Source organism: Microplitis mediator, chromosome 9 (genome assembly GCF_029852145.1).
Source record: "Microplitis mediator isolate UGA2020A chromosome 9, iyMicMedi2.1, whole genome shotgun sequence".
NCBI lineage: Eukaryota > Metazoa > Arthropoda > Insecta > Hymenoptera > Braconidae > Microplitis > Microplitis mediator.
The window spans coordinates 2,143,544-2,170,629 of NC_079977.1; the positions used below are offsets into that span (position 1 = coordinate 2,143,544).

The 27,086-nt window shown below is 30.0% G+C and overlaps 2 protein-coding genes across 2 annotated transcripts in view; both read right to left on the minus strand.

The window, feature by feature from the left end:
- Positions 1 to 2,096: 2,096 nt before the first annotated feature.
- LOC130674788 (calaxin-like) lies at positions 2,097 to 4,237 on the minus strand. Its single transcript, XM_057480204.1, has 3 exons — positions 4,114 to 4,237; positions 2,531 to 2,880; positions 2,097 to 2,479 (listed from the first exon to the last, which is right to left on the minus strand). Exons 1-3 carry the CDS (start codon positions 4,223 to 4,225, stop codon positions 2,291 to 2,293), a joined length of 651 nt encoding a protein of 216 aa, XP_057336187.1. The 5' UTR covers positions 4,226 to 4,237; the 3' UTR covers positions 2,097 to 2,290.
- Positions 4,238 to 16,284: 12,047 nt separating this feature from the next.
- The window catches only part of LOC130674600 (putative phosphatidate phosphatase), a 128,098-nt gene continuing 117,296 nt past the window's right edge, over positions 16,285 to 27,086 (minus strand). Inside the window, exons 3-8 of the mRNA XM_057479974.1 lie at positions 18,795 to 18,943; positions 18,600 to 18,704; positions 18,309 to 18,514; positions 16,899 to 16,956; positions 16,648 to 16,824; positions 16,285 to 16,454 (exon numbers count right to left, since the gene is read on the minus strand). Coding sequence (XP_057335957.1) covers positions 16,329 to 16,454; positions 16,648 to 16,824; positions 16,899 to 16,956; positions 18,309 to 18,514; positions 18,600 to 18,704; positions 18,795 to 18,866 — 744 coding nt within the window. The 5' untranslated portion in view covers positions 18,867 to 18,943 and the 3' untranslated portion in view covers positions 16,285 to 16,328. The remainder of the gene's footprint in view (positions 16,455 to 16,647; positions 16,825 to 16,898; positions 16,957 to 18,308; positions 18,515 to 18,599; positions 18,705 to 18,794; positions 18,944 to 27,086) is intronic.

Sequence of the window (27,086 nt, forward strand, 5' to 3'; positions counted from 1 at the left end):
TTCAGAGAAAATTTTACAAAGAAACTGCTGGTAAATATAATAATTACAGTCGTACCTCAAATATTTTTAATTGTCGAAAGAAAAAATGGATAATCGAAATTTTGATTTAAATTAAAAAAAAATTATTGTAATTTTTTTTACTTGCATGTGTGTGTAATTTACATACACAGTCGGTAGATAAAGACAATTACGTATAATTACAATAATTACTGCGGTCGATAAGAAATTTTCCTTGTATGTAAAATATTTTCTATATTAAATATGAGTAAAAAAAAATTTATGTATATAATTTAAGGCACTATTCAATTTATATATTTATAATAGGAAAAGAAGAGAGAAAATTGAAAATGTTTTTCTCTAGTATGGCTAGACACCAAACTGAGCACAGCTTAAAAAAAATATGAGATCACCTGCTTTGTTAAAGACGCATACCAAAGTAATTCAATCCTTTTATATTACAAAATAAAATAATTTTATTATTGTGATGTATTCTAAAAACCGGAGCTCCCAAGTAATCCGACAACAAATGATGGGTCTAAGGACGCATAATTTTTCCTTTTGACACCCGTAATTAATAACTTCGCGCCTCGAGTCGGGTATTATATATAAATCTATGTGGACTGAGTTTTTCGTAAACTTTTTAAAAAATCATTATCCCAAGGAGCGAACACTCACACAAAAAGTGGGGAAAATAAATGGGTTTGAGAATTGAAGAGTAGAATAAGAAGCCCAAAGTGGTTTTTCTTTGATCAACTTTTGAGATGATCGGGGCAGACTATTTTTCACAGGCTTCCTATTGATAGAAGATTCTTGTCACTGGCAGGTTGAATAATTGCCTTTTTAAACGGATCAATTTTTTTTATCTTACGCAATAATAAATAGCTTAGAAACTCATTTTTTTTCTTAAAGTATAATTTTGACTTTTCAAAAATTTTATAATCCTCGGCTTTTTTTTCAAAATTTTTTTCAGACATTTTCCTGTGGATATTCTCGTTCTACAGACCCTAGACTATGCTCACAACAAATTTCAAGTCAATCCATCAATTAGTTCCAAAGTTATCCACTAAAGAGTAACTATAATGAGATTAATAATGACCAAAATTTGATTTTTCATTCAGATCACTTTTAATGACATTTTTCACAGCTAAAAAATTTTTTTTGCTCTGCTAAGTGATTCTAGAAGTTGCCAACTATATTCCTTTAAATTTTAGACTGCGCAATTTATTTATTTGAGACTGTTAAAGTTCAAAAATATAGTTTTGAAAATATTTGTTTGGCTTTTACAGTTATTCAACCCTCTTTATACCATATAAATAAAATTTATTTTAGGCATTTTCCTGTGAATATTCTCGTTCTACAGACCTTAGACTATGCTCACAACAAATTTCAAGTGAATCTATCAATTAGTTCCAAAGTTATCCACTAAAGAGTAACTATAATGAGATTAATAATGACCAAAATTTGATTTTTCATTCAGATCACTTTTAATGACATTTTTCGCAGCTAAAAAATTTTTTTTGCTCTGCTAAGTGATTCTAGAAGTTGCCAACTACATTCCTATAAATTTTAGACTGCGCAATTTATTTATTTAAGACTGTTAAAGTTCAAAAATATAATTTTGAAAATATTTGTTTGGCTTTTACAGTTATTCAACCTTCTTTACACCATATAAATAAAATTTATTTTAGGCATTTTCCTGTGGATATTCTCGTTCTACAGACCCTAGACTATGCTCACAACAAATTTCAAGTGAATCTATCAATTAGTTCCAAAGTTATCCACTAAAGAGTAACTATAATGAGATTAATAATGACCAAAATTTGATTTTTCATTCAGATCACTTTTAATGACATTTTTCACAGCTAAAAAATTTTTTTTGCTCTGCTAAGTGATTCTAGAAGTTGCCAACTATATTCCTAGAAATTTTAGGCTGCGCAATTTATTTATTTGAGACTGTTAAAGTTCAAAAATGTAGTTTTGAAAATATTTGTTTGGCTTTTACAGTTATTCAACCCTCTTTATACCATATAAATAAAATTTATTACAGTTCATTACCGATCATCACGTCTCGTAGCACGTAATAACAAACCTAAAAGCTCAAACGATGTTTTATTTAAAAATAAATGGAGCGTTACACTTTTTATGTCTACATATAATAGACTTTGTTACATCAAGAGATATCTTCTGTCTGATTTGGTGGTCCAGTGATGTGAAAATAACCTTTGTGCTGCTATTTTCTCCTCTAAACAATATATATTTATCAAAATACAATTACAATTACACAAAATAATCAAAAATTTGCAGTTTTCGGGGTGAAAGTCACCGAAAACGCGTGTCTAGCTTCTCGGGATGGAAAAACGGGGCCCATGCACTCCAGTAACAGCAAATCTTTGTCGGTCACCGACTTGGAAAAATCAGACTCGCTTATATGACCGTCACGATCGATGTCCAAATTTTTCAAAATCATTTCCACGAAATCCTGAAATGAATTGATTGATTTTTTCTTTTTTTAACGATTTCCGGTACTCACTTTGAGAGACTCGGTATGATCTTCGTCACCCAATCCAATCAAGCAGCCTCTCATATTTGAAAATATTTGCTCCCGTCTTATTTTTCCCGTCATAAGCGAATCGTAAACATGAAAAGCCGATTTAATCCGTTGATCCAGAGTTCCTCGCAGCGAAATCGACAGAGCTTTTATCCACTGCTCTAAATTTAGGCCAAGCGAATTCTGGCTCGTCATCGTCGAAAAAATTCTGTCCATCAATAAATGACGTACATTTTCCGTGAAATCGAATCCTGCGTGTAAAATATCGCGGAATATTGATCTCGTTATCGGGCCGTATTCTTTACAAATTTTGTAGTGTATCAATGCAAGAGCTGATAAAAAATGAATGTGATAAATTTATACAGCAATAAATTAATCTCTTTAAACATGAATTAGTGGAAATTTCATTAATTACGTTAGTGAAGCAGTATTCACTTCATAATCAGTGTATTTAAATAACAAATTAGTGAATTCTCACTAATAAATTTAGTACTATAATTTTCACTAGGAAATTAGTGATTTTCACTACTGAACTAGCGATATTTTTGTAATTTCTATAAGTGAAACTGTTATTCACTTCTTAATTTATGAATTTCACAATTTCACTAGTAACTTTAACTAGCAAATAATTAAATATTTTACTAGATATAAATATAATTAATAATTATGGTGCTATTTTTAAAAATTTTAATAAAAAACTTTCAAAATAAAAAAAAATAGAAGTACAGAACAATAATATATTTATATGAAGAGTACGTCAATCATAACATCACGGATTTTTTATTTCTTCATCAGTTATTGTTTGGTATCATAACGAATATACTATTTACACTCACGCGATCACATGCGTAGGCCAGCGCAGTGGATAGCATCAAAGACTCTGAATCGGAAGGATGCAGGTTCGAGCCCAGCAGTCACCGGGATTTTTTCATCAATCAAAATCATGTATACTTCCTCTAAGTAATGATTCTAATACATTGATCACATTTTGGATCTAATTACAAGTGTCTTATATTTTTTTTCGCAATATAATATTTTTTTTCACCGATGAAATCAGTGGATTCCCATATTCACTTTTCAATTTAGTGGATTCTCATATTCACTTATCAAATCAGTGAATTCCAATATTCACATATTCATTTAGTGAATATTCACTAATTCTGCGTGGTACTATTGTAGCATTGACAATTAGTGAATATTCACTTATCAAATCAGTGAATTCTAATATTCACATATTCATTTAGTGAATATTCACTTATTCTGCGTGATACGATTGTAGCATTGACAATTAGTGAATATTCACTTATCAAATCAGTGAATTCTAATATTCACATATTCATTTAGTGAATATTCACTAATTCTGCGTGGTACAATTGTAGCATTGACAATTAGTGAATATTCACTTATCAAATCAGTGAATTCTAATATTCACATATTCATTTAGTGAATATTCACTAATTCTGCGTGGTACGATTGTAGTATTGACAATTAGTGAATATTCACTTAAAATTAGTGAAAAATCACTAATTCATATTTACAGAGATTGATTAATTTTTTAAAAATACCTTTGATCTCATCGAAGTCGAAATGAGTTTCTTTGACTAATTTTTTGAACAATCGGTTATTTTTTTTCAGATAAATTATTTCTTTCGAAGGATCATTCAACATGTCTGTCATTTTTACACAGAGATTTTAATTTTGTAGAGGTTGGAATTAAACAAATGACGTCAATAAATTTTGTTATTTAAATAACCGAAAAAAAAAAGAAATGTTGAAATTTAAAAATATCTAAACTAAAGAATAAGTTGTAAAGAAGCTTAAGAGTTTATATTTTTATAACCGCATTTGAATAAACCTTTTAAAGTATAATCTTGTGAAATGGTTGATTTGAGGTGTCGAGATTTAACACCACGCGCTAAATAAGGAACCAAAGTCACGGTTAATGCGAGAGTGTTATAAAAATTTATAAAATATTTTTTAGTGCCCATGAGTCTACGTGGAGAGACTTTAAATAATATTATTACTTTGACGTAACAGCCGTATAAAGACGAGTGATTATGGACCGGATTTAACAGAAGCTACGTTAGATGAATTAAAATTACAATAATGTCTTAAGTATATCTAATGATATTTTTTATTTAAACTGCTGGGTAAAAGGCTCACAGAAAACACGTTTTTTAAATCTCGCTGATCGTATTAAATAATAAAATTTAAGTGCTTGAGAAATATGACAGAAACTGGTGGGGGATGAGTCCGAGCTATGGCCAAATTTTTTTTTGAAAGTGTGTAATTTAAGGAAATCCCGTATGAAAAAACATATGCGGTCAAAGTATATGATAAATATCAGAAAATATATGTGGCCAATTTAACTATGTTTTCTGATATATTTTTTTTTATATTAAAAAATATAATATTCATCATATATGAGTCCGTATATGTTTAGCATATATAAAATATATATGTCAATCATATACAAAAAATATATTTTTATCATATACGAAAAATATGTTCTGATCATATATAAAGACATATATTTAATTTTTGACTTTTTTTCTACCCCATCAAAAACGTTTCTCATAATTTTTTCAAATTTTTTAACCCAACCGAAAAAAAGTTTTAATTTTTGAAAAAAATGGCTTTTTTTATTTCAAATAGCTATAACTTTTCCAAAATTCGACTGATTGGGACGTTTTTTTTTTTCAAAATTTTTGTTTTTAAATGTACTTTTTGAAAAAAAATAGAAAAAAGTTATTGCAACCTATCTCCATTGTTTTTTTGTAGATTTTTAGAAAAAATCAAAAATTTTTCGATGTTCACCATTTTTGATTTTTGATTTTTTTGTTTTATGTAAAACTTTGACATTTTCTACAGATCCTCAAATTTTTTCAGTCATTTTTTTTCGACTTATATTTTTTTTTGCAATTGAAAAAAAAATTTTCCTTCAACTAGCCTTATTTTTTATAACACTATGCTTAAAATTTTCGAGAGTGCTCAGAAAACTTTCAAATTTGGAAAAAAAAAATCAAAACAATAAATTTAAATGGTAATCATCGATATAATTTGAATTTTGTTCGAAAAATCAAGTTAAAAAATAGAAGGATTTTCTGGATAATTTTTTTGTATTTTTTTCTAAAAACTACACTCAAAAACGAAGAAAATGACAGATGCTGGCAATTAAAAAAAAATTCCTTCTACACTCATTCTTTTTGGTTGAAAGAATTTTTTTTTTAGTGCGGAACTTAATGAAATTTTTACACAATTTTTTATTTATGCGAAACTTTACTTCTAATAGTGCGAAATAACTAGTTCATTTTTCAAAAAAAAAAAAAAAAAACTTGATCCAAATTTTTTCCGAAGGACGAAAGTAAACGGACTGTAAATTTTAATACAATAAAGAATGTGATATTTAAAAACACTGAGTATTGAAAAGTTTTCTCCTTTCCACGCACGCCTGAAGCTGTCGAGGCCCACAAATCATCGGCCCTTACAACTCAGTATTCGAATATTGCCAAAAATTACAGTCGTCTGCAGATTGTGGATGATGGAAAATTGGGCTGTTAACTTGCATTTCTTTCTTCTGTCTCTTTTTTTATTTTATTTTCTCATAATGTTAAATAACTAAATGCCCGCAGTAAAGTTTTACTCTCTGGTACATGATTGCACAGAATGTGGACCGTATTGTTTGAGTTGCAACAGTATGTTAACTTTTAAAAGTACACCATAAACAATATACTGCGTTTATATATTTTTTACGTTAAGTAAATGTGTACCCAGGAACAATGTGGATACAACCTGTTTACTCTACTTACTCTCTATTATATTATCAGCGATATAACATCACGTGTAATTTATCTTTATCGTTTGTAATCAGTAGGTTTCTTTAAATAAATATCCAATAAGGTTTTATTTTTTCAGTAAAAGTTATCATTATTTAAATAAAGTCAAGTTATAATTTATTAATAAATTATATGTAGATATTTTTTTTCTAATAATTAATCATTATTTTTGTGAGTAAAAATTTTAAATAATTATCATGTATGAGTTTGAATCTAATCAGACAGGGTTATATATAATCATAACTGGTATCATGCACGATCACATCTGATATCATACATGATCATACCTGTTTTCATGCATGATCATATCTGATATCATGTATGACCATGGCATGTATAATTTTTCCTGATACCATACATGATCACATCTGATATCATGCGTAGTCATACCTGGTATCATGAATCGTCATTTCTGGAAATATGTATGATCATATCTGGTATCATGTATGATCATATCATGCATACTCTTTCCTGATATCAAGCATTATCATACCTGGCTTCATGCATGATCATATCTGATGTGGTACATCATCATATCATGCATACTTTTTCCTGATGTCATGCATGACCATATCTGATAACATGTATCATCATATTAAGTATGATCATTTCTGATATCATACCTGATCACACTAGTAGCAGGCATAATTTTACCTGATATTATGCATGATCATATCTGATAACATACATGACCATACCTGATACCATGTTTGTCCAGATCATGAATAATCTTTCCTGATATCATGCATGATTATACCTGGCTTTATGCATGATCATATCTGATATTCTGTATGGTCATACCATGCATATTTTTACTGATATCATGCATGGTCATATCATGCATACTTTTCCCTGATATTATGCATGATCACACTGATATCATGCATGATCATATCTAATATTCTGTACGACCATATCATGCATAGTTTTTCCTGATATCATGCATGATCATATCTGATATTCTGTATGGCCATACTATGCATATTTTTCCTGATATCATGCATGGTCATATCATGCATACTTTTCCCTGATATCATGTATAATTTTCCCTGATATCATGCATGATCACACTAATATCATGCATGATCATATTTAATATTCTGTACAACCATATCATGCATAGTTTTTCCTGATATCATACATGATCATATCTGATATTCTGTATGGTCATATCATGCATACTTTTCCCTGATATCATGTATAATTTTCCCTGATATCATGCATGATCACACTGATATCATGCATGATCATATCTAATATTCTGTACAACCATATCATGCATAGTTTTTCCTGATATCATGCATGATCATATCTGATATTCTGTATGGTCATACCATGCATATTTTTCCTGATATCATGTATAATTTTCCCTGATATTATGCATGATCACACTGATATCATGCATGATCATATCTAATATTCTGTACAACCATATCATGCATAATTTTTCCTGATATCATGCATGATCACATCTAATGCATATTTCTTAACTTTATTTATTCCTCACCGACTTAAATTACAATTTTCTCCTAAAGTAAGCAAAAATAAATATTTACCAACTTTTTTATCCTTAACCATAAGTGATTTTTTTTCTAACAATTAATTATTTACGTCACTGACAACCATCAGGACATTTAATTTTTTCAATTTTTTTTTAACCCCAAGCTGTCAATAAATAATTATTTTTATAACTGTGCCAAGAGTCCACAGTGTATAATAAATAAGCGTTATCTTTCCATCATGTTTATCTAACAGATAATTATTCGGATTATTTTTTGTGCGCAAAATGAAACGAGAACTAAACGGGCGATGAGGGGAACGAGGGACGCGACAGGGTGAGATGTGGGCTCTTCAAACAGAGATCAAAGATACACGCTAAAAATGTCCTCCAGCCTTTTGTTTAAAACATTTAACGGGCCAGCGATCGTGGTCAACAATTTTGATTTTATTTACGACTCGGTGGGTCCACTGCAGATTCGCGTGGGTGTTGATGCAAGGGTTGAGCTGCCATTATTTCACTTTTAGCCTCAGGGTAACCGGAATATCTCTCCCACATTGATTTTTTTAAACTCAAATTATTATTTTTTCTCTTAAAATCTTTTAAATATGAAAGGCTTTTTATTTTTTTACCTGCGAATGAAATTGTCATTTGAAATTCAGGATGCGCTAATGACTTCCGCGCTCTGGGTTGTAAAATTTTTTTTCTGTCTCACGGAAAATATAAATAGAGAGAAAAATAAACATGTAAAATAAATATATGCATGCATGGTTTTTTTTTTTTTTTTGTTGAAAATTAAAAAATGACTCGGGACTTTGGAGAAAGTGATTAATTGCGACGATATGTAAGCGACACGTTTTATTTTTTTAGGCATGCACTCGGTAAAAAATGTCTTTATTTATCGGTGACGCGGGTTTATTTGTTAGACTGTCATGTTGAAATTGTTTTTATTAATTATTTTCATGTTACTTTTTACCCATGAAATTATTTTCTATTTTTAAATTTAAATATTTTCAAAAAATCACCGAATTCTCATAATTAGACCAGAAATTTTTGTAGTCAACTTTCAAGTCTATACTTCTAGTATTTTTCACTTATTTCACTAAAAAAAAATTTTTCCACTCAAACTTTACAAATTCACTCAAAAATCAAAATTCAAAAATTTTTATTTTTGACTCATTCGAAAAAAAAAATTTTCAATTCAAAATAAAAATTTACCACCAAAAACTTCGAGTCAGACAAAAAAAAAATTTTCCGCGCTATCGGTCATCAAAAAAAAGTTTCAATTTTTTCTCAACTACGAATTTCAAAAAAAAATTGTCAAAAAAATTTTTTCAAATTCAAATTATCACAGACTACAAAAATAGAGATTCCAAGCATTGAAATCAATTTTTTTTCATCCCCACAAGTCAATTTATCACCAAGAAATCGAAGATCGAAATTAGGGGCAGAGTAGCTGGCGCCCAATTTTCGGAGCGAATGAATTTTTTTTGACAAACGTGTTACCAAAACACAATAAATATAAATAGCACATGAGTTTAGAGCAGCTATGACAACATATTAAGGGCAAGAAAGGAACAGAAAATATTTGTTAGCACGTGTGTGTTATTCCCTTCACACAGTGCCCCGTTTGTGATTATGATGCGACTATGATCATTATTGTTATTGTTGTAGTTATTGGTACCTGCACTTTGTAAAATGAGCTTAAGAATGTGAAGGATATTGTATACATATGAAGAAAGCATAATATCGTGCTCTCGAGAGTTTTTAAATAACCGTAGATGAAAAAATATGAGGTTTCTTTGTGGGTAGCCGACCGTGGCCAAAAAGGATCTTCCTCGAGGGGCTGGTGAAGATGTGGCGATTGCTACTCTGACATCAATGTAATGTAGTTTAACTCTGTATAGTAGGTAGTATAGTAGTTCCCGGCAGAGTGAGAGCCAGCGGAGTTGGTACTGAAGAGAGAAGACTGCAGCGTACACGTAAGGTTGGGCGCCAGCTGAGAAAACATGCCCTGGGCAATACTGTCCTCCGTCCTCAACTCGTCGTAGTGTGTCGACATTTGTGGGTGCGCAAGATGCCGAGAAAAATAATCCACTGCAATTTGTACGATCGATTTAACCTCAGGAATTTCATCGCTCTCAGCTCCGCGTTCTGCTCCACCGTATTTTAAACCTCTTATTTACACGTTTTTTTCCTTCATTTATTTTATTGTTTTTAATTAAAATTTCATTGGGTTCAATTATTTTTAATTTTTATGTCAGATTTTTTTTTACACACTAGAGTAATTGGGGGCAAAATGGAAATTACTGAAGAAATTATTTATTTAGGTCTGGGAGATAAGGGGCAAGTTGGCCATTACAGAAAATAGGGGGAGATTTTTCAATAAACAAATGAAACTGGGGTAAAATGGCTACGGGGCAAGTTGGTCATCACTAGGGAAAAGAATTTTGCTTTAATTTTGAAATGAACGGTTCAAATGTTTGATATTCCGGCGAAAATATCGGTCTTATAAAAATAATTTTGGAACAAAAGTTGTAGAAAATTAAATTTTCTAAAAAAATGTTCCTTATGGCTTTCTTATACGACCAATATTTTCACCGTAATTCCAAAATTAAGATTCATAATGAATGATTCAAATTTTTGTTAATTATGAAAATCTTAATTTTGAAATTACGGCGAAAATATTGGTCTTATAAAAAAAGTTTTCAAACAAAAGTTGTAGGAAATTTAATTTTCTAAAAAAATGTTACTTATGACTTTTTTATACGACCAATATTTTAACCGTAATTCCAAAATTAAGATTCATAATGAATGATTCAAATTTTTGTTAATTATGAAAATCTCAATTTTGAAATTACGGCGAAAATATTGGTCTTATGAAAAAAGTTTTTAAACAAAAGTTGTAGGAAATTTAATTTTCTAAAAAAATGTTCATTGTGACTTTTTTATACGACCAATATTTTCACCGTAATTCCAAAATTAAGATTCATAATGAATGATTCAAATTTTTGTTAATTATGAAAATCTTAATTTTGAAATTACCGCTTTCTTATTAATCCAAAGAAAAAATTATAAGAGACATGTTTTTTAGATAATTGAATTTTGAACAACTTTTACTAGAAAAATTTTTCTATACGATCAATATTTTTGCCATAATATCAAAAATTTGACATCATTAATTATTAATTGTCATGTTTTTTGAGGAAAATTTGGGGAACAAAACTTGGCCTTAGTCATCACAAATAATAGGGTGAAATTTTCCAAAAAAAAAAAAAATGAAACTGGGGTAAAATGAACCAGCATGAAAATTTTTTATCAAAATTTCGCAACGATCGCAATTTTCCAAACATCAACAATTACCTGCATTAAATTTTTGTGTATAATTCTGTATCTCAAAAACTGCTGGTACAGAAAAAGAAAATTACATCAAAGTCCAAAATTTGACTTTTTACAACGACCGTCATTCAAAAAAATTCTGATTTCAAAATAAATTCCAAAACCTTAAAATAGATCTAAAATAAAAAAAAAAATCATTATTTTTTCCGAGCTTAAAAATCTTCAAATTCCCCATGGGTCGAAAATAAAAAAATCTTTTTCCATCCATTAAAAACTGTTTATATATTAAATATTCATATTTAACCTCCATTAGCATTAATTCCTTTTACTTTATACCTCTTACTCTATAATTACCACCTTATTCGTCGGCCTTCGAATTTAACATTCAAATTTGTCAATCATATTTTAACTCGCATTTACATCAACCATCAACATTCTCATAACTTAACAACCAAACGCACTCGTCTAAATACCCCCCCCCTCCCCACCCACTTAATCCCTCAACTGAGAATCGAGAATCTAAAACGCATTGTAATAAATCCCACTTGCCTGAGGTTTCATATTCAAATCCAAGTATAAATATATATACAAATATGTAATTCTACAAAGTCATTATAATATATTTTATATAATATATATTATGAGATTGTAGTAAAATATAATGCGGTGTGTACATTATTATAATGCTAGTGGGATAAAGATTGTAAGATGAAGCGGCTAAGAAATCTGACTGGTGATACATAAATTGTAATCAGCTATAAGGCCATTTTCTACATATATTTATATATATGTAGATATATATACATATATAGACGTATAACAAGAGTATACACACCAAGTAAAAGGTTGATGTAGAGGAATACCAACGATTTCAAATGAAACGTGATGAAACGCAAGGCAATTCGATTTGTGTGCCCACGCACGCGCATCAAAGGCACCGGCCCTCCGCCAAAGGATTTACGGAATACGTTTGTTACGATAAAAAAAATATAAATAAATAAATAAAAATTATACATTTTATTTATTACTATCAACGGTTTGTCAAATTATAATCCAGCTTATATACATTTGTTAATCAATAAGTATAAGTAACACATAACAAATGTATATAGATATGTTTTGTATTGTGCGTGATATATATAATGAATGGAGTGAAGGCTGAGATTGTTTGGGGTCAAGATTCCGAGGGGTGGAAAATTTCAGTGGGTCAATGGGGAAGAGATTGAGGGATCGGGATGTAAATATATATAAATATATACATATATATGTTGTGGAGGTAACAATATATGAATAAAGTGACCGGATGTGGGCTGGGGTTCATGGAAGAATGGATGATTCTCGAGATGTTTTTTAGAGACGAGAAAAAAATATTAACGAGGGACAAGAGACTTTAGTTTTGATGTTTATTTGAATTTATATATGATATAGAATATTATATATACATGTATAATATTCACTTTGAGACTCATATTTATTGCGCGGGACTTTAGAGTACAATTATAAAAATTTTAAAAAATGCACACCCTGGCGCTAAGGGTGTGCACTTATTTCTTTTATCAATATCTCATAAGATATGAGTCCTACTCAAAAATTTTATTGGGAAATTTTATAGGAAATTAAATTCTCTACAAAAAAGCATTCATTACTTTTTTCCGTAAACTGAATAATTTATTGCGCAGGACTTTAGATTACAATTATAAAAATTTTTAAAAATGCACACCCAGGCGCTAAGGGTGTGCACTTATTTCTTTTATCAATATCTCATAAAATATGAGTCCTAGAAAAAAATTTTATTAGGAAATTTTATAGGAAATTCAATTCTCTACAAAAAAGTATTCATTACTTTTTTCCGTAAACTGAATAATTTATTGCGCAGGACTTTAGATTACAATTATAAAAATTTTAAAAAATGCACACCCAGGCGCTAAGGGTGTGCACTTATTTCTTTTATCAATATCTCATAAAATATGAGTCCTACTCAAAAATTTTATTAAGAAATTTTATAGGAAATTTAATTCTCTACAAAAAAGTATTCATTACTTTTTTCCGTAAACTGAATAATTTATTGCGCAGGACTTTAGAATACAATTATAAAAATTTTAAAAAATGCACACCCAGGCGCTAAGGGTGTGCACTTATTTCTTTTATCAATATCTCATAAAATATGAGTCCTAGAAAAAAATTTTATTAAGAAATTTTATAGGAAATTAAATTCTCTACAAAAAAGTATTCTTTACTTTTTTTCGTAAACTGAATAATTTTCAAGTTATTGCTGATTTAAAATGTAATCCAAAAAATTTTTATGGGAAATTAAAAGTAATGGAGATAAAATTAACACCCGACTTTTACTTTTATAGCGAATTGAATATTTAAGTAACAAGTGTTAAAAAAGTTAATAATATGTCAGTAGAATGTCATGAGCTGGTAAATTTAACAAGTCCAATTATATTTTTTGATTTACAAGATGTCGCGAATAAATTGAACGCGTAAAAAAAAAAATTAAAAACCACATGGATAAAAATAAACAAGACAAGTAAGACAGGTAGAGGACTAGTGGAGTTTTGCACTGATATACGTCTGTCTGTCATGTCGAGTCTTAAAGTTTCACGTATACAGCAACCACCGTACGCTGTATATAATACATCAGTTGAACTGGATACGTAATACTAAAACCTATACTGCATCCTACTTCTTAGCATGTCCATTTTTGCTGTCGGATAACAGAGATCAGAGCACGTGGCGCCATTACTCGTCTCTGAATCTGACAATTCTCCTATACATCAGCGAAATTAATTCAAAATTAAAATCATTTTTTCCTTTTTTACAACAAAAAACAACCTGTTTTCTATTTTAAAATAAATAAATAAGTAAATAGGAATCATACTTTCAGATAGGACGTGAATTTCAGTGTAAACATTAAAACTGAGTTCCAGTTTGTAAACATGGAGAAATTATTTCAGTCCGAGTTTTCACTTCAATAACTTTTGCATTATCTGCAATTCCAACGAGATAAAAATAACTTCTCGAGGAAAAAATACATGTATATATTATATATAATATATATAAAGAAGAAAAGTGTATAGTAAATTTAACAGTTGGACATTTGCTTCATGAATAAAAGGCTCAACTATAACAACTGGCACTTAGTGCAGTTATTTCTACTGATCACTCTCTTGGGATGAATAACAACCGTCTAATATGACTTACAAATTGGAAAAAATATATATATGTATGTGTTTATACGAAATAAAGTTTCATATACTCAGTTTACTTCATAACTAAATTTGAATTTTTTTTATAGATAAAAATTTCAAGTAAAATTTTTACTGTCGAGTTAACTTACATATTTTTTATTACTCACAATATTGTTGCTACAGAATACTTTAGAATCAAAATTTCATCGCTAACCTATCGAATTTTCAAAAAAAAAAATTCTAATTAGTTTGTGATCGAAACCAAAATTCATCGGAATTTTTTTGAACCCAAATAACTGAGAAACTATTGAATTTACGGAAAAAACTTAAGAGTATTTTTTTGTAGAGAATTAAATTTCCTATAAGATCAATTTTGAAAATTTTTCTGTGCGACTCATATTTTACGAGTTATCGATCAAATAAATAGGTGCACACCCCGAAGGTCGGGGTGTGCATTTATTTTTCATTATTATTAAAGAAAGCGAATGAAAAAAATGAAGAAAAATGTCTGACGTGATATATTTTGGATTGTAATTGAAGCAAAAAAATTCTAATTAGTTTTTGATAGAAACCAAAATTGATCGGAATTTTTTTGAACCCAAATAACTATGAAACTATTGAATTTACGGAAAAAATTTAAGAGTACTTTTTTGTAGTAAATTAAATTTCCTATAAAATCATCTTTAAAAATTTTTCTGTACGACTCATACTTTATGAGTTATCGATCAAATAAATAAGTGCACACCCTAAAGGTCAGGGTGTGCATTTATTTTTTTTTTTATTATTGAAGAAAGTGAATGAAAAAAATTGAGAAAAATATCTGACGTGATATATTTTGGATCGTAAGTAAAGAAAAAAATTTATTTAGGACAACATATTAACCTTTGACACAACGCGGGATTAAACCTCCAATCAGCTACTCAACCCGACAATTTGCTCTCAATTTAAAAAAAATAATAATAACACAGCAATCACAAGCTCTCTTTCTCACAAAAGCACACTTAAATATTTAAAAATTACACGTCTGTTAAATTACTCCAGTAGAATTACCCGAACATTCTTTTTTGATAGATGGATTTATTAAACACTTCTTAAAAAAGCGGGCTCGAGTTTTTAGTAAAAAAAAAAAAAAAAAGATAATAAGATGACGTAAAAATAAAGTTATCGGTCAAAATAATTGTCGAGTCGAGTTACTCAGTACAGTAATAAGTAATGGAGTATGTACGACTTTCTCATGTCTAATTGGCACAGCAGCTGACCAGTTGCTAAATTTCAATCTGGAACGGCTAAATAAAAATATATAAAGGATTATTGTTGAAGAAAGTGTTTATTTTCATTTTAACAAGATGACCATTCATATATTGTTTGAATTTTTTTTTGTCCACTAAAAAATATATCCAGACCTTTCAGATATTTTTGAATGAAAGGATTGAATAGACCAGTCTAGTGGATCAAATTACCTTTTAATGATTTCAATTTACATATTTATATTTTTAATATTTAAAATATTAAATAAATCACTTACTGCTTAAAGTACATGATTATTATGCCGTACATTCATAAATTTACCCATTAACTCAAAAAAACAAATTTTGATAATGACTAGATCTCCTTTGTTCCAAAAATTTTGATGTTAATATAAAAAAAATGGTCTGTGAATTTTCTCAAATTTTGGAAAATGATAATTTTCATTTTTTGGGGGATTTCCAAAAGCGAATCAATGAAATATACATCGGAAAATATTTTTTTTATAAGCTGTTTTAGTAAAAAAAAAAAAAAAAAAAAAGTATAATGACCAAAAATTTATTTATAATGATCAAAAATATTTGATAAAAAAATCCAAACTATTGTTGATAAAAAAAATGTGATTTATTAAACTAAGTATCTGCGTTACATTTTTGAATAAAAAATTATCAATTTGGTACATGAATCTTTATTTGGCCATTATCATTATTATTATTAATGCTGTCGTGAATTTTTTGATCATTATTGACATGTCTTGTTTTCTGTTCTTTGAATAAGTCGGCTACTAAAAATACCTGAAATAAAAAAAAGTCTTTATGAAGAACTCCAAGTAGAAGCGTAAGTTTTTTTTTACTGGGGCAAAATGAACCACAGTAAGAAAAAATAGAAAAACACAAATATCAGGAAATTTGATTTTTTGAACTTTTGACCTTTACCCCCTGTCCCAATTTCTCAGTAGTAATGACAAATAAATCGAAGATTACTTACAGTTACTAAAGCATTTATCAATCCTATTAAAATTCCTACTGTGACGTCACTCCAGTGGTGCCAATAATCAGCGATTCTTGTCATCGAAACGAACATCGTTATCGATATCGAAATAAACTGAAGTAAATATTTGAACAACTTAAGATTTTTGCAGGTGATCCTCAATTGTAAATAAAGCTACGGAAGTAGAGAATTTTATTAAAGTAATTACTTGTTTATTTATTTATAATAATAGATATTATTGAACTTACAATAAAGAAGACTGCAGAGTAAGTCGTCAGAGACGCATGACCCGACGGAAATGATAATCTGATAAATAAAATAATTTTATTATTTGTGGATATACACTGAAAAAATTAATCGGTAGCAGCTACCGATTGGCAATTGGTAGCCTCTACCAATTATTTTTGGGTAGCCGCTACCAATTATTTCAGTACCAGTTACCGAAATAATCGGTAGCAGCTACCGATTGGCAATTGGTAACCTCTACCAATTATTTTTGGGTAGCCGCTAGCAATTAATTCAGTACCAGTTACCAAAATAATCAGTAGCAGCTACCGATTGGCAATTGGTAGCCTCTACCAATTATTTTTGGGTAGCCGCTACCAATTATTTCAGTACCAGTTACCGAAATAATCGGTAGCAGCTACCGATTAGCAATTGGTAGCTTCATCCAATTATTTTTGGGTAGCCGCTACCAATTATTTCAGTACCAGTTACCAAAATAATCGGTAGCAGCTACCGATTGGCAATTGGTAGCCTCTACCAATTATTTTTGGGTAGCCGCTACCAATTATTTCAGTACCAGTTAGCGAAATAATCGGTAGCAGCTACCGATTAGCAATTGGTAGCTTCATCCAATTATTTTTGGGTAGCCGCTACCAATTATTTCAGTACCAGTTACCAAAATAATCGGTAGCAGCTACCGACTGGCAATTGGTAGCCTCTACCAATTATTTTTGGGTAGCCGCTTCCAATTATTTTAGTACCAGTTACCAAAATAATCGGTAGCAGCTACCGATTATTTCGGTAGTAACTACCGATTGAAATTGTGTGTGTGTACGTAACTGATACCAAAAAAATCGGGAATAGCTACCGAATCAATCGGTAACGGCTACCGATTATTTCAGTAGCTACTACCGATTGAAATTTGTAGCAGCTACCGAAATTATCGGTAGCTGTTACCGAAAATAAATCGGTAGTAGCTACCGATTATTTTTTTCAGTATACATCTATATTATTTATCACTCGGGAAAAGATAATTCAGATCTACGTTGATCTGCATTAGATCTATAGAGATCTGATTTTTCCAAAAATTAGATCTTCGGTACTTCTTGCAAATCTACGTAAATTTAATTGATCCTATGGCCTTTTTTTCAAAAGATCTACGATTTGTGAAAATTCACGGAAATCCTCGGAGATCGTCGATCTCTGTAGACCTAATAAGAAAAATTGATATTTATGACGTCGATCTTCAATCGAATCTTAATAGATCTCTATAGATCTTTGAAGATCTGCTGAGATCTTAGAGATCTTCTGAGATCGCTATCGATTTAAAATCATCAACGATCTGATAAAATCATCGGAGATCTTCTAAGATCTATTTTAAATTTTAAATTTCTGTAGATCTAAATTATTTTTTCGCGGGTATTATTAATTACCTGGCTTCTCTTAACACATCAGCAGTGATATTAGCTGTGCAATCAAACTCATCAGGATTAAAATATTTGTTATGATTAATAAGCAAACTGCAGTCGATGCTTGGCTTACAAAGGTCTATAAAATGTGGCCGCAGTCTTCCGATTGTTAATTTACAAACGTCTCCAATTAATACAGTCGTTATTGCACCGATCAAAAAGTATCCTCCCTTGAATAAAAATGATAATTTTTTATATTAATCATAAAATTAAAATCAACTAGTATAATTATAAATTTATTGAAAATTTGATTACCTTCTGATAAATTGATATTAACCAATTAGCAATATTTACATTTAATAATTTTAATGATGACGTTCTGATTATTTTCTTTGCGTAGATGACTTCGCCGATAGCAATCTTTGGTAATAAATTAAAAAATTTTAAAAAGGGGTGGGGGGACTACTCCCTATATACATATATATAATTATGATTATTTTTGACACTTACCAAAATGAAAAATGTGACTGTCATAATCATAAGAGCTGATGTCGGGATCGTTGCGTTATTGTAAGGATACATTATTGTTTCATCATTACAAAAAAAACCTCGGGCATGGGGCTGGATATACAATTCAGTCGCACTTAATCCACAAACCACTTGAGTAAAAATAATTAATTAATATTAATAACTTACACTTACGTGGAAAGAAATTTTCATTGACAATTACGATATATTATAGGAACGGTTTCCATATCGTATGGTAACAGTTTTTTTTTTCTCGATTACAAGAATGGCGCCCAGACGTAGGGAAAGTTGGGCAAAACGGGGTACTCGCAAAATTTTATAAAAAAAAAATTTATTTTTTAAATGTTTTTTAAAAATTCCAAAATCACTTTTGTAAAAATAATTGAGCATTATTTTGAATATTTTTTGTTGGACTTTTTCAAAAATCGAGTGTCAGTCGAAAAATGTTGATGGCTTTTGTTTTATAATAAAAACCAATAAAAATTTTTTTTTTTCTATCGCATCCAATAATTGTGTAGAATTTTAATTTTCTTTATGCAAATTACTTACAAAAATATTTAATTTGATAAAATTTATTTAATATCTACACGGAAAGAAAACTATGGCAGCGGTTCCCATAATTTTGTGAAATTTTTTCCTATACCATAATAGGAATTACGACCATAAATTATGGGAGCGGTTCCTATAATTATAGGAATGTTTCCCATAATTATAGGAATAGTTCCAATAATTATGGGAATGATACCCATAACACTATAGGAATGGTTCCTATAATTATAGGAATACTTTCTATAATATTATGGGAATCATTCCTATAATTTATGGGAATGGTTCCTATAATTTATAGGAACCATTCCCATAATATTATGGGAATGGTTCCCATACCATTATGGGAATAGTTCCCATAATGATATGGGAATGGTTCCTATACCATTATGGGAATCATTCCCATAATATTATGGGAATAGTTCCCATACTATTATAGGAACCATTCCCATAATATTATGGGAATGGTTCCCATATTATCATGAAAAAATTAATTTAAAGAAGTGCGGTAATCACTTCTACAATACACAGAAATATTATTAAACATAAAAACAAAAATTCAAACATTGAAAAAAAAAATCGTATTTGGCAAAAAAACATTAAAATTTTTAACAAGAATTTTTTGTCAGCACAAAACATTCAAGAAAATTCAAATTTTGGGAAATTTCTACACTATTGTGCAAAAAAAAAATTTAATGATATTATAGGGATGGTTCCCATAACATTATGGGAATAGTTCCCATAATATTATAGGAATAGTTCCTATACCAATATGGGAACCATTCCCATAATGGTATGGGAACTATTCTCATGCTATTGTGGGGATGGTTCCCATAATGGTATAGGAACCATTCCCATATCATTATGGGAACCATTCCCATAATGGTATGGGAACTATTCTCATGCTATTGTGGGGATGGTTCCCATAATATATGGGAACCATCCCTATAGTAGTATAGGTACTATTCCTATACCATTATGGTAACCATTCCCATAATGCATAGGAAAACTTCCCATAATTTTCTTTCCGTGCAGAAATTTTTTTCACCTTTTTTAGGGGATACCCCATTTTGCCCGCAAAATTTAAAATTATTTTGTTTTAACGGCAACTGAAAATTTTTTTTATTTACTTTGAATATCATTAAAAAAAAAAGATTCAGTGCCAGTTTTCAAAAACTTGGTATTTCCTTACGTACCCTGTTTGCCCCTCCCTCTCCTAATAATAATAATTTAATTTTTACTCACGTATTATCATACAAGTAATTTCTAATAATATTCGCACTATTCTCGACTTGAAAATTTTATTCATTTTTTTTCCTTTTCTTCTTCAAATTTTGAATTAATAATTACAGTAAACGAACTGTCAAATTTGAATATGTGTATGAAAAATGAAGTTTTTCACAAAAAATTTAAACTGTTTCTGTAAGAATTTCTTAGTGATTTTAACACCTTGCAAGCTCGTAATTCACTAAACATTACTTCAATTTCGTCTGAGTCATAACTAAATATTAAGAGATAAATTTTGATATACTGTGTATATTTAGTGAGTATTTATATTAATTCAATTATCATTATAATTTCGAGGTACAAATCAGATATGAAATTTCAAGGCTAAACATCATTGACGTGAATCAATTTTAATGACTCTAAGATAACTCGATGATGTTAAAATTAATATTAATACATACATTTAAAAGTGTGATAAGTAGTTTTATGTCTGATAAAATTGATGACAAGAAAATTAGTAATAGGTGATAAGATAATACTGTTCAAATATTTTTGTCTATTTAAAGATCTCTTACATTTTGGAAACGGAATACCGTCGAATTCCATTAAGTCGGAGTCCATTACCTCGGAACTTCCCCTCAATCCCCTCCCCCCCTCGGACTTCCACTTACGCTCTCTTATACTTTTGCAAAAAAAAGAAAATTCAGTGACAAAAATTTATGTTTTTTTGGGCTCCATCCTTCGGAAAATTTTAAACCGCGAATTTCAAAATTCCCAAGTGAAAAAATACAAATTTTGAAGTAAAAAAAAAAATCCGCACTAGTGATAAATTAAAAAATCGGTCTGTCAGTTGACCCTGCGGGCCAGCCCCAAAACTTCCCGCTGTTTTCGAGCACGTAGAGCTCGTTGAGCTTGTTGAGCTCGAAAACATTATTGTGAATACATTTTCGAGCTCTTCGAGCTCGCAAATACTTTTGTATGCCATTGTTTTGTAAAAAACCATTTTTTAGCATTTCCTTCTCCCACGATATCTCGCGAACGAATTAACTGATTTTGATGGTTGAGGTGGCAATTGACGCGTTTTATCAAGTTCTGAAGCTGATCAAATTTTGAAATTGATTTATTTAGCCGTTTTTGAGAAATTTCAAAAAAACCAAGGAAAATTTTTTTTTTGAATTCTTTCGTCAACGGTTTCTCTTGAACGAATGAACCGATTTTGATGGTTGAGGTGGCATTCGACGCGGCTTATAGAGTTTTAGAGCTGATTAGATTTTGGAATCAATCCATCGAGCAAATTAAAAGTTATCCAAATAAAACATTTTCGAAAAAATTTTATTTTTGAAATATCTCTGAACGCACCCTACCGATTAAGTTCAAATTTTTACGGCTTCAAGACATTAACAAGCCGCGTCGAATGACACCTCAACGATCAAAATCGGTTCATCCGTTCAAGAGTTATGAATATTTACATACATACATACGTACGTACGTACGTACACACATAGGGGAGGGTGGGGCAGAGCGGCCCCCCTGAAATTTTGACCAAAAAAAAAACTTTTTTTTTTCTACTAATTACTATAAATCTGATATTTTTGCGCATTTTTACCCCTACGCATGACATTTGGGGCAAAATGGACAAGCCCAAAATTTTGAAAAAGTGATTTTTTCATATTTTTATCGTCAAATTAAAAAAAAATTATTATAATTCCACATTTCTAGCCCCTCGCATAACACCTGGGGCAAAATGGACCAGCCAAAACTTCCGAAAAAATTATTTTTTCATATTTTTCGGCCGTTTCTCGATGTAAGAGGCAAATTTGGTCACTAAAAATTTATAAAAATTAAATTTTTTTTTTTAGTTGATAAATTTTTGAATTAAAGTAAAATTATAGAATTGATTTATTTTTTTAATAAATAACAATTAGTAATTAAGGTAATCGAGAGTGAACGATTTTTTACGCTTTAAAAAATTTTTTTCGAGTAATATAAAACCAAAAATAGTTGTCAAGAGAAAGAAATACATTCTTAATGATGAAAACAATTTAAAAAAAAAAAAAACAAAAAAAAAAATTTTTTTTATCACTTTTTGAAGGGGGGCCGCTCTGCCCCACAAAAAAAAAAAATTTTTTTCAGAATTTTGGCAAAATGTCCATAAATTTGTTCGAAATAGGACAAAAGTAAAGTGATCTTATGGTTGAAAGCCACAAAAAATAATAATTGGCTTAGGGGGCCGCTCTGCCCCACCCTCCCCTACATACACTCGGACATCATCGTGAAATTATTCAGGATAGCTTCCTAGGACCTCGAAACGTCGACATCTGATGGAAATTCGATTTTCGTAAATCGGACCGAAACCAATAACTTCCCGAATTTTTGAAAATTTACAATTTTCTTAGCGGGAAGTTAAAAAAAATATTTTTGTGACGTAACTTTTGGTTATTTAAAAATTTTTATTAAAAATTGCGGGATTTCAGTGACGCGGTTGGCAATTACCCGGAGCCGAACCGGTAAGTTGAGGCGGGACGACCCTCGACCCTTTGAGAGCTGCGTCCAGTGCATCCGCAGAGGCTCAAACTTCAATGTAATCATGTACTCTATACTACTATACTCCCTACAGTGAATTCTTTCTCATTTTTCCAGCTCTCACCCCCCTCCCCCACCCAGCGCTTTTATATTACTTTCGATCGTGCTCTCAAACTGCCTCCTCCACTCTCATCAAAAGTATGTAATTTTTTTCTGGACTCTCCGAAATACGTCTTCGTATTTTACTGACATGCTGGAATTTTATTATTATTAGATTAATTTTCAACGGACAATTACATTAAATAGACTGTATTTGAAACTCAACAATTATTTTAATTTATAAATTTTTGGTTCATTTAAAGTCGTTACGTATAATTGGCATAAATACTTCGAATTATAAGCAAAAAAATAATTTACGGTAATAATAATAATGAAAATGAAAAATAACTTCACTACATGAGAACTTTTATTACTTTGCGCGACTTGAAGTACATGTGAAATTGCTTCTTCAAGATCGCGATGGTACTGAAGACACTTTGGCCCAGTGCGCAAACAAAAAAACGTAAATTTCGACTGTACACTTCCGTAAACTGCTCAGTCATGTACACAAAATAATACGGACTCGCGAATTTCTTTGCCCGATTGCTGTAAATTATGACACTCGCTACTTCCGCACTGAGTTTTTTCTGACCCTCAAATGACACCAGGTGCGATTTTAACCCCAGACCATTTTTTAATTTTTTAATTAAAATATGATCAAAGTCGAGGATTTTTCGTAAAAGTAAGAAAAATATTCCAGAATTTAGGGGAGACCGGGGTGCTATGGCCCCCCTCAAAAATTAGGTAAAAAAATTTTTTTTGATTTCCGTCAAATTATGACCCCTGCAATGTTTTTATCACATTTTAAGTCAATATGTGATATGTGGGGTAAAATGGACCAACGAAAAAAAAATTACGACAAAAAAAATTTTTTTTTTAATTTTCCGTCAAGTTAATTTTTTCGTTACAATTTTTTTTTTCGAGTGGTCCATTTTACCCCGCATATCACATATTGGCCTAAAATGTGGAAACTTGACGGAAAATAAAGAAAAAATTTTTTTTATAATTTTTTGGGGAGGGGGTCTTTGTGCCCCATAAAAAAAAAAATTTTTTTCGATTTTTTGCAAAATTTCGACTGATTCTTCCGAAATAGACGGAATATAAACGAATTTGATGGTCAAAAGCCACAAGAAGAAAAAACCGGCTTATGGGGGCCTTCGTGCCCCGGTTTCCCCTATTAAGAGAAATTTTCAACTCGGTCATTTTTTCACACGGGGTCAAAATTTCACCGCATGATATAAGAAATTTTACAGACGGGGGACATTAAGGCGTTTAATTAGCAATTTTTTTTTTTTAATTAGCAATCACTAATTACCATTTTTTTTTTAGTGTTTTATTAGATGCAATTTTTTTTTTTTACTAAGAATTAGTTGAACGAAAACTACTAATTTTTAAAACTACATAAGTATTTTTTTTTAATTAATTTTTTTTTGAATAATTTTTTTTTTTTAGTCAAATAATTTATTTTTAAATTACACCAGATATATAAAAATATAATAACTTACGCTAATGACATTTATTTATAAAATAATATGTATATACCTATAAATAGATAAATATATAAGTAAGCGAGTAAAAAAAAATTTTTTTTCGAATTGGTAAAATTATTATTAAAGTACATATATATATATAATATATATATTAAAAAAAATGTAAAGAAAGGCATTTTCAGTGGTCGTGCTCGCTGGAGGCACTCAGAAGACTCAGAGGTCAGTATTACAATAATCCCCGACAGAAATAAAACCCGCATCATCCCACGTTCCCATTACAATAAATTGATAATATAAATCAAAACATTATGATATACATTCATATATATACATATATATATATTCTCTTATCTCATTTAAATTCAATCTCCGCCATTAAAAAAAAATTATTTATTTAAACTTAAACTTAATGATAAAAAAAATTTATAAATCATATTTAAATTAAAAAAAAAAAAAAAAAAAAATATGTAAGTAACGAAGCGTTACATCCGGGACTAATGTAATTTTGTAATGGAGATTAGTGAACAATTCGATTCGAACACCTGTGGATATAAAAATACTTTTAATTCCCTCTGTAATTTTAAAAATCGCCGATCGTCAACAAAACGCGGGTTTTTTTTTTTTTTTTTTTTATTTGCACAGTAAAATTTTAATATACATTTGGGCAAAAAATTTTAATTATTATATTTTTAAGGTCAATCAAAAATTTGTTACCGATAATATTTTATTATTATGGATTTTAATATCGCATTGGGCGTAAAAAATTATTAGCTATTAAAATTTAATTAATTCCCCGTTAAAACCCCCGAGAAACGGGAGGAGGATTATCAGAAATTTATACATAAAAAAAAAAAAAATTAATTTTTTAATGACAGTCTGCATTAAAAAAAAATTACGACTGTCATATTAAATTTAAATTGTAAATTTATAAGCGTTCATTAATTAAAATGAAATTTATAATTTTTTTATTTAACATATTTTTCACGTGACGTTAAATTAAATTATGACGTCAAAAGTTGGGGTTAAATTTATAACTTTAATGAAAGTATGAAATGTTTTAAATAAAAATAACTTCTCTGCGGGATTATTATCCCAACTTATTATGTCCCTGAAGTTCCGAACGTTCGTGCAACGAAAAATAGATTTTTTTTTTAAAGTTCTGTTTATTATTAGAACAATCTGGATTTTTGTGTAGAGTGTTTTTTTGGGACCACAAACACCCTCAAAAAAATTCATTTTAATATTACCGCCGGAACACCCCTCTACGAACTACCCCCATCACATATTAATTTTTCAAAACCGCATTTCGAATTAGAACAATCTGGATTTTTGTGTAGAGTGTTTTTTTGGGACCACAAACACCCTTAAAAAATTTTATTTTAATATTACCGCCGGAACACCCCTCTACGAACTACCCCCATCACTTATTAATTTTTAAAAACCGCATTTCGAATTAGAACAATCTGGATTTTTGTGTAGAGTGTTTTTTTGGGACCACAAACACCCTCAAAAAATTTCATTTTAATATCACTGCCGGAACAACCCTCTACGAACTACCCCCATCACTTATTAATTTTTTAAAACCGCATTTCGAATTAGAACAATCTGGATTTTTGTGTAGAGTGTTTTTTTGGGACCACAAACACCCTCAAAAAATTTCATTTTAATATCACTGCCGGAACAACCCTCTACGAACTACCCCCATCACTTATTAATTTTTTAAAACCGCATTTCGAATTAGAACAATCTGGATTTTTGTGTAAAGTGTTTTTTTGGGACCACAAACACCCTCAAAAAATTTCATTTTAATATCACTGCCGGAACAACCCTCTACGAACTACCCCCATCACTTATTAATTTTTTAAAACCGCATTTCGAATTAGAACAATCTGGATTTTTGTGTAGAGTGTTTTTTTGGGACCACAAACACCCTCAAAAAATTTCATTTTAATATCACTGCCGGAACAACCCTCTACGAACTACCCCCATCACTTATTAATTTTTAAAAACTGCATTTCGAATTAGAACAATCTGGATTTTTGTGTAGAGTGTTTTTTTGGGACCACAAACACCCTCAAAAAATTTCATTTTAATATCACTGCCGGAACAACCCTCTACGAACTACCCCCATCACTTATTAATTTTTTAAAACCGCATTTCGAATTAGAACAATCTGGATTTTTGTGTAAAGTGTTTTTTTGGGACCACAAACACCCTCAAAAAATTTCATTTTAATATTACCGCCGGAACACCCCTCTACGAACTACCCCCATCACTTATTAATTTTAAAAACCGCATTTCGAATTAGAACAATCTGGATTTTTGTGTAGAGTGTTTTTTTGGGACCACAAACACCCTCAAAAAATTTCATTTTAATATCACTGCCGGA

Coding starts and splice junctions, on each gene's coding strand:
- LOC130674788 (XM_057480204.1), bottom strand. CDS start 4,225: ATGACAGACATGTTGAATGATCCTTCGAAAGAAATAATTTATCTGAAA. Junction 2,881..4,113: donor CGACTTCGATGAGATCAAAG/GTATTTTTAAAA, acceptor ATTTTTTATCAG/CTCTTGCATTGATACACTAC. Junction 2,480..2,530: donor ATCATACCGAGTCTCTCAAA/GTGAGTACCGGA, acceptor AATTCATTTCAG/GATTTCGTGGAAATGATTTT.